At 44.8% G+C, this 10,003-nt stretch overlaps 1 protein-coding gene and 1 pseudogene across 10 annotated transcripts; both read left to right on the plus strand.

Annotated features, from left to right (window-relative positions):
* The first annotated feature begins 408 nt into the window (after window positions 1–408).
* LOC133891163 (uncharacterized) lies at window positions 409–4,360 on the plus strand (annotated as a pseudogene).
* A 123-nt stretch (window positions 4,361–4,483) lies between these two features.
* On the plus strand, window positions 4,484–9,449 carry LOC133890778 (uncharacterized). Of its 10 annotated transcripts, none has more exons than XM_062331323.1 (5): window positions 5,291–5,443; window positions 5,591–5,777; window positions 5,939–6,057; window positions 6,143–6,766; window positions 6,899–9,449. In XM_062331323.1, the coding sequence occupies exons 4-5, from the start codon at window positions 6,707–6,709 to the stop codon at window positions 8,399–8,401; spliced, it is 1,563 nt and encodes a 520-aa protein (XP_062187307.1). In that variant the 5' UTR covers window positions 5,291–5,443; window positions 5,591–5,777; window positions 5,939–6,057; window positions 6,143–6,706; the 3' UTR covers window positions 8,402–9,449. The 10 variants fall into 10 exon arrangements, with proteins under 10 accessions (XP_062187306.1, XP_062187310.1, XP_062187313.1 ...); XM_062331330.1 differs by having other exon boundaries at window positions 6,528–6,766; XM_062331322.1 differs by adding an exon at window positions 4,484–5,241 and having other exon boundaries at window positions 5,302–5,443; window positions 5,591–6,766.
* The last annotated feature ends 554 nt before the right edge of the window (window positions 9,450–10,003 follow it).

Raw genomic sequence — 10,003 nt, forward strand, 5'->3', positions numbered from 1 at the left:
GGTGATATTGTTGAGGCTAAGTCAAGCCTTGGGATTGCTAAGTGATCTTTCCCGTAATTCTTCTAAAGCCCCTGGTATCTTAGTGCCCCATGGGTGGATATTGTGGCTTCGTTGTGAGGTCGTTACGTCTCGTTATGACGGCTTCACCAGTTGCTAAGGTGGGAGCCCGTGCATATCTTGTGGGTAAAGTGTACAACCTCTGCAGAGTGTTAAACCTATCCGGATAGCCGTGTCCTCGGTTAAGGACATGCTATGGTTTGATCACAATGATTAGCTTTTTGGCGTGAGTAACTCCTTGGCGTGTGAGTGGGCTGTGTGCCCGTGTTTTCTAAAAGAAGGGTTTTGGTTTTGTGCCCTAAGCCTCCTGGACTGTGTGTCCGCTGGCAAAGTCTTGTGGGAACTGGCGGGATGGGTGTACCTCCCCCAGGGCCGTCAACCCCCATAAGCTCAACTTATGTTTTTCTCTTGAAAGTGTTTTTATTAAAGGTTAGTCTTTGCAAAATGAACCCTGCATCAATAAAACTAGCTTTCCGCAAAATCTAAAAGACTCTACAGCCTTATCCTTGAACTACCCTTAAGCATCTAATTTCTCCCCTTGAGGTAGGACTTGCTGAGTACCTTATGTACTCATACTTGCTAATTGTGGATCCAGATGATCCAGAGGCCGACTTCGTCGAAGAAGGAGATGAAGATTAGAGAAGCCGGTTTCGTCTGCACTCAAGCTGCCTGTAGGGCTTGGGTCACTTTTGTGTATTTTCCGCTGTGTTCTGAGAGTTTGTAAGATTATGCCTTCGGGCTTATATTGTAATGAACTCTGTATTGTGCCTTATTATCGTATTTATCCGGTGTATGACTATGATGACTACTTTTGTTGGAGTTCGTGCGTACCAGCTACTGATCCAGGGACTGGTATGAGCTACACGAGGTGACCCCAAAGGAGGGGTCCGACATTGTTGCAAATTGGGCGTCCTACCGATAATCAGTACTGGTCTAGAAAAGAGTTGGAAAGAGACAGAATTTATGGTCTATGTAATTTTTCTGCAGAAGATTAGGCGTCTAGGGAGTAGGGTAGGGTCATATAGAATTTGTTTCAATGAGCCAGCCGGAGCATCCTGATCGAAAGCAAATTCTATAGTACCAGGTCCTACGAAAGATCTTCTTTCGTGTGATGATATATGTTCCTTTCCTCTCACTTCTTCAGTTTAGCCGTTAAATCAAAGAATATATAGCTGAATCAGAATGTTACAGAGCTCTTTCGTACAAACGTTGTAGAATTTGCTTTGATTCCGGTCGCTATTCCATTTAACGTCCGGGCTCCTCGATCGTTGGATTTAAAGAGTGCAGCCAGGATCTCAAGAGTAAGAAAACCAGACGGCCACTGTCGCTGCCATGGTGGCCCCACCTGGCAGAACCGACTGCTCGCAAAGAGAATCCTCCTCACCTGCTCCGCCGGCCACCCGCCCTCGTCTGCAAGCGCTGGTACAGCCTCGTCTCCGGCCTCGGCTTCCGCTGCAGGTTCTGCGAGCTCCACTGTAGGGCCCCCGTGCTCGGCTTCCTCTGCAACATCGGATCAGGTTTCCGCTTCATCCCCACCTCCACCTTCCGCCCGCCCCATGCCGACCGCCGCAATTGGCGTGTGCTCGACACCCGCCACGACCGCGTCCTCCTCCATTGGGACTCGGGCCACAACCCTTTTGACAGTAGCCTCCTCATCTGGGACCCAACAACGGGCGAGAGGAGGGAGGTGCCCCCCTTGCTGCCATGCTCGCTCTACTCGTACAGCTGGAACGCCGCGGTGCTCTGTGCTGCCGGCGCTGCCTGCGACCACCTCGACTGCCACCGCGGACACTTTCTCGTGGTCGTCGTGGGCACCAACCATAAAGAGATGTTTGCCTACGTTTACTCGTCGGATGTCGGTGCATGGAGCGACCCGACATCTGCGCAGCACCCCTATGATGGCGTCAATTTCGCGCCTAGTGCTCTTGTGGGGAATGCACTCTACTTCGTATTTCAGATGGGCACCAAAATCCTCGAGTACAATTTTGGCACATAGGAAATGGCAGTGATTGGACTACCACCAGCACGCTTCTATAGGAACAACATTGTGCTCACAACTAGGGATGATGGAGGGCTGGGATTCGCCAGAGCAGAGAAATCCACACTCTACCTGTGGTCAAGGGAGCCTCGTCCTAAAGGAGATGCGCATTGGGCACAGAGCAGAGTCATTGAGCTCGCGACGCTGCTCCCTGCTGATGCCCTCTCGACCTTTTCTGATGTGGTAGGCTTTGTGGACGGCATTGGTGTCATTTTTGTGCAAACGGTTGATGGGCTCTTCACCGTTGGTCTAAAGTCTGGCCGGGTCACAAAGGTATGCAAGGACAGTGGCTTCTCCGGCATTTTCCCCTACATGAGCTTCCACACTCCAGGTACTAGCCTCATTCGCCCTGTATATCTTTAACTGAGTACAACTTTGCTTATCAGTGATCAAGAATAATGAATTAGTATAGTGGAATGTCGCAATCTAATAAAAGAAACCGTGTTACTCCTATCTAGGTTTGGACCATGCTTCAAATTGGCTAGGTATGCCTAGAATATTTTTTCGTCTGTTACGCCTGTTGTGGACAGATGATGGGGTCTTGAAAACTTGTCTAAAGTTAGGTACGGCTAGTAAGGTCCCCAGAAGGAGATTAACTAAAAAAGGCATTACCTAGATGAGCTTTCACACTCTAGATATCAGCCCCCTGCCTATCATTAACCCTTTACATTTCTTAGATATGATCTGTCAATGATGCAATGTCACATAAGAACATAGATGATATCAGTGCTACACAAAGAGGTATTCTTTCTGAAGTTATGAGTATGATTAAGTGTGGATGTTGTCTGGTAGCATGTTTGGATAGCCAGCAACATGTTGGTTTCTGTGTTTGGTTCGAAACAAATGTTCATTGAGAGCAAACGGTTCTCAACCAGCTGATGTTATTTTCAAAATTTGTGTATTTCTGCAGCATTGGGAGTGACCTCGACAGGTGAGGGATCAGAAGTGGGTGCCTCACGTGCTTGACAAACATAAGGTGCTTATGTGCATGTTTCTCAGTCAAGGGGAAATTGGGACAACTCTTTAGCATCAGTGTGACTAGTCCTGTTCTTGATTTGTTAGTCTTGAGGGGTTCTATGTTTTGTTTAAGGGACCATATCTCTAAATTTGTTAGTTTCAATATTACCTTGTCTATAAACTGGTAGCCTCTGCATTAGCCTACTTCACATGTACTCCTGAGTTTAGCTTGCAATGAAATCCTATAATGAATATGGTTCCCCTCATGTAAAAATATATATGCTTAAGAAAACGAGCATTTGAAATTAAAATGCTGCAATTTCAGATTTGCCATGTTACTTTTGCCTCACTTTAGTTTGTTTTGATATCTTGTGGCTTGAACATAACAACTGAGGAAGAATGGAAGTAATCCCTGAAATTTGTTTTTGTGTCATCTTCAATAACCAGGAGGTGCTCAATGCACTCAAACATTCAGTTAATCTTTCTGTAAGCACCATCCATGAAGATATTTAAGCCCCATATGGAATATATGAATTTCGTATGAATGTGTACATGTTCTACAGAAAATCCTTCAAAATTCCTTGCTAGGAATGGGTCTTAGCTGTGCTTACTGAATGCTGATATTTTTAGTAGTTCACTTATAGAAGAAAACACATGGAAAGGTTGAAAGGGTAGCTGCATGCGGAGACTGACCGGGCAGTAACATCACAGATCTGAAAGGTTGAGAAACATCCCCACGCCATACACGAGTATTGATTATTGAATAGTTCATATTCTGTATGCCAGTTAGAGAACCATCTCTGCACTCTTCAGCAGTAGTGCTGGAACGACGGAGGACTCAAGATACATTATTCAGATTTTCAGATATTGTTGGAGCGTCTGCTATCCCTAATGCTCAGGTGATGTTTGCAGAGCGTAATCCTTTTGAGATAATATTTAAAATTTTATTGTTAGCGATATCAGCTAACACAAGAAAGTTATTTCCTTTGTTGAGAATTTATGGTGCAAAATCTGGCCCAGAGGCAACTTTTGTTCAGTCAGTTAGCCAAAAGTGCAACAGGAGACACTGGTTAATATCGTTCCTGGTGATGAACGGTAGGAACATAAATCTGTTGCTAATGTGACAATATGAATTTTTCCAACCTTCATATCATACATGCTCTGCAGAGAAATTACATAAATCATAGATGGCGATGGCTCAGTGGCTCAATAAGCAAAGGCTTGGGAGGCAACAGTCAAGAGCTGTACCTGTTCTCAGCTAGCCAGTTGCCTAGTACTGGTAGTACTTGTTAACAAAGACACAGAGCAGAAAATCAGGCGAAGGCGAAAGCAGTCCCAAAGGTCCCAAAGTTGTTCTTATACATCCTCGCTCTCCTTTACTTTAGTTCTTATATGTCATTGCTAGCTCTCCCTGGAGTTTGGACTAGAAACGTAGAATACACATCTGCAGTGTTGTCTTCCTGTTCCTGAGGAGTGAGAGAGAGAGAGCCCTAATGGAGATTCTCCTTTCTGCGGTCCTGGGTGAGCTGACAACTAGATCCATAAATTTCTTCATCAGCAGAAGCTCTAAGCCGTTGGCGCTGGATGTGGAGGATCGCCTCCGCAGGGTCCTGCTCCGGGCACAGGTCATCATCAACGAGGCCATGGGGCGGCACATCACAAACCAAGCTATGCTCCAGTAGCTGGACATGATGAGAGACGCCATGCACCGGGGCTATTACATGCTTGACACCTTCATATACCAATCTCACGACGAGGAGGACGCCAAAGATCAGGTCGTGAGTCACTCTTTGTCTCTGTCCGAAGTAAGTTCGCTGAAAGGTTTCTGTTTCTCCACTGGAACAAGTACACAGATTTTGGAACAACTGCAAAAGGCGCTTGACGATTTGAGCTCCATGATCCTTGATGTGGATGAGCTGGTAGTGTTCCTGACGAGCTACCCTCGCCTGTACCGCCAGCCAACATGCATCTCCTATTGGGAAACTGCGTGATTGGCCGCCAGATGGAAGCAGAACTTGTCATCAACTTCCGGTTACACACACGACCTGATGGTTCTGAAGAATTTAAAGTCCTACCAATTATTGGTCCCAGCAAAGTCGGCAAGAGCACCCTTGTCGCTCATGTTTGCAAGTATGAAAGAGTCGGTGATCATTTTTCAGAAATCTTGTTTTGTGCGACCATAATTACAGGTGATTATTATCTAGCTACTTTCAGAGAGAAGGATATGCAATGAAACATCAAAATTGCAGAGGAGAACCTTGCGTTGCCTGACGCATCGACACACTCCAGCGGGCGGTTCGGGTCCTCATCCTCGCCTCTACAGTCACCTATGGCTTGGTCGCCGCTCGGGACTCCGGCGATCTCCGTTGCTCTGCAGGAAAGGAAACCACAGTGAGGTCTCTCTCCCTCCCTCTCCCTCTTGCTCTCCATCATCACCCATCTGGTTTGGCCCGTGGTCTCAACTCCAATCTGAACCATAACCAACGTTTGCGTTTTGTTCTAATTTATCCCCCATCTTCAATTGGTTTCACTTTTCAGCACATTTGCCCAAATCACGTTGTGGTAGTTGAAATGAATCTCAATTCAACTCATATGGCACACCAGAAATGGGTGACAACAATGAGGAAAACGAAAAGGAGGGAGATTCTGCTCAAGCTTTCTTTCTTGGGCACCCAAGCTGCTCCATATTTGTCTCTGTCATTATCTAAAAAAAATATTTGTCTATGTAAGTGTTTCTTGAGTCTGTACTCATGCCATGCTCTAATTTTCACAATAGAAAATTTCTGAACTGTGCAGACCTTGCCTCTTGAATTCTGGTATTGCCATGTTGCGATACATATGTTCTTTCATTATTATTGGTTATTGGAATTGATAATCCTCATGTAGATCCACAGTGAGAGGGATCTAATGGCATCCTCTTTGCATACTTAACATCTATCAACCAAGAAAGAGAGGGATCTAGTGGCAAGTTCACCCATGATTGCAGAGATGATTGTTTCCATTAGGTAAATACTATTATTACAAGATGGTATAATGGATAAAAAAAAAGGGCTGAGAGGAGTTATATAATGTAGAGTCGCTCTTTTTCAGGTGGTGCATGGTCTTCATTTTTCTTTGACTAAGCCTCTCACACGTCGTTGAATATTAGAAGGTCCAAATCTAACCTACAATTTTCTATCTGCACAGTTCTGATATGGTTAAAGCCAAAATCAATGTTCCAGTTAACACAGATTGTAATGTTTCGCTAGTCTGTTTTTGTGCATCATAGACTAGCTACCATTTGGACATGTACAGCTTAACTTTCAGGGATTAATGGCTCAGGTCATTCATCAGGTTTTTGGACTAGCTACCATCATAGACACAAAGTAGGAAACACGCGTGGCAAGTTCCAAGTACTTGTTGATCACGAAGGATATGGTCATTGGGGTAAGTTATTCTGAAGTAGCTGACTTCAGCATCTCCATCCATATTGCAGGCTGTACTCCTCACAGCGAAAACTGAAGCAGTATTTGATCGAGTCTCTCCTTAATTTGATCAAGACTAGGAACAGGGGAGAATATGGAATTAATGGAAATGTAGAAGTGCAAGTTGCAGGGAAGCTTTGTAGGAAAGTTACCTAGATGGAAGCCAATCAGAAATATCAGGCAAAGGCGAATGGCCCCAAAGTTGAAAGTTCAAACATGGCTGCTGATGCTGACATGGGTTGCTGTAGAAGTAAGCAATTTGCATTCGTGGGTGGTGTCTGGTGGACCACTAACTTGGAGTCTCTCTCTCAGTTGTTCTTGATACATCTTTGAGTCTTGGCTCAGACGTCAGAGACATCTCATTTCATTCTGCATATTACAGTTCATTCTCTCGTCAACCTGCTGCGTTATCTTCCTCGGGAGAGATTCCCCTATGGAGATTCTCCTTTCTGCGGTCCTGGGTGAGCTGACCACTAGATCCATAAATTTCTTCATCAGTAGAAGCTCTAAGCCGTCGGCACTGGATGTGGAAGATCGCCTCCGCAGGGTCCTGCTCCGGGCACAGGTCATCGTCGACGAAGCCATGGGGCGGCACATCACAAACCAAGCTATGCTCCTCCAGGTGAACCTGCTGAGAGACGCCATGCACAGAGGCTATTACACGCTCGACACCTTCAGATACCTATCTCACGACGAGGAGGACGCCAAAGATCAGGTCGTGAGTCACTCTTTGTCTTTGTCCAAAATAAGTTTTCTGAAAGGTTTCTGTTCGTCCAGTAGAAATGCACAGATTTTGGAACAGCTGCAAAAGGCACTTGACGATTTGAACTCCATGATCCTTGATGTGGATGAGCTGGTCGTGTTCTTGACGAGCTACCCTCGCCTGTACCACCAGCCTTACAACATGCATCTCCTACTAGGTAACTGCATGTTTGGCCGCCAGATGGAAGCAGAACTTGTCATGAACTTCCTATTACACACACGGCCTCATGGTACTGAAGAACTGGAAGTCCTGCCAATTGTCGGTCCCAGAAGAGTCGGCAAGAGCACACTTGTCGCTCATGTTTGCAAGGACGAAAGGGTACGTGATCATTTTTCAGAAATTGTGTTCTTGAGCGACCAAGATTTTACATATGATGAGCTAGCTACTTTCAGAGAACGATGTGTGATGAAATATCAAAGTAACTCGAACAAAGATGGGAGATTGCTAGTTGTTGTTGATTCAGATGGAGATCTCGATGAAGTTGCATGGAATAGGTTGTATTCTGCTTCTAGATGGTGCATGCCAAGTGGTAGTAAAATCATAGTCACAAGTCGGTCCGACAAGATCGTACAGTTTGGAACAACACAGGCTCTAACTCTCAAGTATCTATCCTATGAGGCGTATTGGTATTTCTTCAAGACACTTACATTTGGAAGCATTGATCCCGAGATGCACCCAAGGCTCATGCACCTGGCCATGGAGATAGCGAGGACGCTGAATGGGAACATGATTCGTGCAAACATCGCCGCCTGTATACTGAGGGACAACTTTGACATCCACTTTTGGTGCAAGGTTCTGGTCTTCTTGAGAGGGTTCATCCAGGAGCATGTCTCCAGATTTGGTGAGCATCCATTTGATCTTTTGGACCAAAATAGACCTGCACATCTTGGGAGAATGGCTACAGCTTCTGAAGAATTCGTGATTTATCATCAGTATCAACGCTCTTCGCAAGAGGAGGTTCCCAAGATTATATTCCAAGATGTGATGTGTGGAAACGTTAAGCCTCATGGGAAATTTGAGGTCCTGGCATGGAGGTCTCGGATACCACCCTACTATAGCTATATCAATACTTGTGAGATTCAAGAGCTAAAAACTAAAGCTGCCAAGAGAAAGCGTTCTTAATTCTGTCATTATGAGGCATATATAGGTGTATAAGAGCACATATGTTCATGTTTTGATAGGGTGTGACAAGTCATAGCCGGTGAGGTGGGTGCAAGGTTCTGGCCTTCTGGCCTTCTTGAAGCATCTCTCCAGATTTGATGAGCATCCATTTGACCTTGTGGACAAAAATAGACCTGCACATATTGGGAGAATGGCTGCACCTTCTGAAGATTTGGTGGCTTATCATCAGTATCAACTCTGTTCAGGAGAGGAGGTTCCAAGATAAGAATCCAAGATGTGTTGTAAGGAGGAATCGTAACGCCTCATGGTAAATTTGAGGTCCTAGGATGGAAGTCTCAGAGACCGCCCTACTATAGCTATGTCTATACTTGTGAGGTTGCTGAGCGGAAAACTATAGCTGTCAAGAGGAAGCGTTCTATGGACAACGGAGTCACGCCTTCTTAATTCTGACATTATCAGGCTTACATAGGAGTATAAATTTGTCCAAGTTTTGATAGGTGTCACAAGTGACAGCACAGACAATCTGTTTGATAGGATATTGAAAGTTACAACACAGGAAACATTGGGTTAAGTATTCCAATCGAATAAATATGATTCTGAAATAGAGTTCTTTTTTTTAGTATTACTCTGGACTCGAACCGCTGACATCCGCCACAGGGTTCATAGACAAACTTGGGGTTTGCGAGCCAAGATAAGACCTGCTCGGGATCATGGGACCTTTTTCTATCAGACTGTACTACTGCTACCTTGTCACATGTGAAGTGTTTATCAATAGAATAATGCATGACGTTAAAGCATAGATTTTCATGAGATATAGTGAGTCCATAGTCGTTAGTTTTACTCCAGATAGAAGCCTCAGTCTGGGCTTTCAGACTTGCATTTTCTTTATGTTTTCAGTTCAACCCTACAAGGCATTTTGTCAACAGAGCCTCCTGGCCATGTTAGGTGATTTGCATGATTGTTTGTCAAACGTTCGGTGATTTGCTCCTTGTTGCAAAGCAAGCAGAGCCTCTTGGTTTAAGAAGGTTGGGCTTCCTACCACTCACTAGTCCAGAAAGAGTTGGAAATAGATATTTAGTCGAACTGATGTTTCATATGATTGTAGTTGTATAGGTACTGCCATCTTTCAAGTACCTGCGATGTGCTAGTGCAGCAGTTGATTCGATATGATGCTTGATCTGTTTTCTGTGTGTAATACCTGCATGAAAGCATTGGGATTTTCTGGACTTCTTTCATCAGAGGTTGTAATTTAATCGTCTTCGTTTTCATAGGTCAGCAGGTGCTAAATCACACTGGCAACCCAGAAACTTCCACATGTGCACTGGAGACCAGTGCTGGTTGGTCAAGCAGGTCGATCATTTCTGTCAATTTAGTCCTGCTTTGCGACTTACTTTCTGTTGTGTCATGACTCGTGCACTGAAGAGATGCTGAACAAGTATGCATTCATGGTCAGACTATGCATTCATGGTCAGAAATGCAAATCATTTTCTCGAGCCCTATGAGGAAGTCAGATATGGCTACTTTGCAGAGAACTGCAACCAATTCACTATTGATCTAAAGCCTGACCAGGTGAGGAAAGTATTGAAACCTGTGATGAGATGG

Source organism: Phragmites australis, chromosome 14, assembly GCF_958298935.1.
Source record: "Phragmites australis chromosome 14, lpPhrAust1.1, whole genome shotgun sequence".
NCBI classification, from domain to species: Eukaryota; Viridiplantae; Streptophyta; class Magnoliopsida; order Poales; family Poaceae; genus Phragmites; species Phragmites australis.

Bases quoted from the DNA above. Each gene is read 5' to 3' on its own strand.
- LOC133890778 (XM_062331322.1), top strand. From the start codon at position 6,707: ATGGCCCCAAAGTTGAAAGTTCAAACATGGCTGCTGATGCTGACATGG. The intron at 6,767-6,898 runs GTAAGCAATTTG...TGCATATTACAG, and splicing joins TGACATGGGTTGCTGTAGAA to TTCATTCTCTCGTCAACCTG.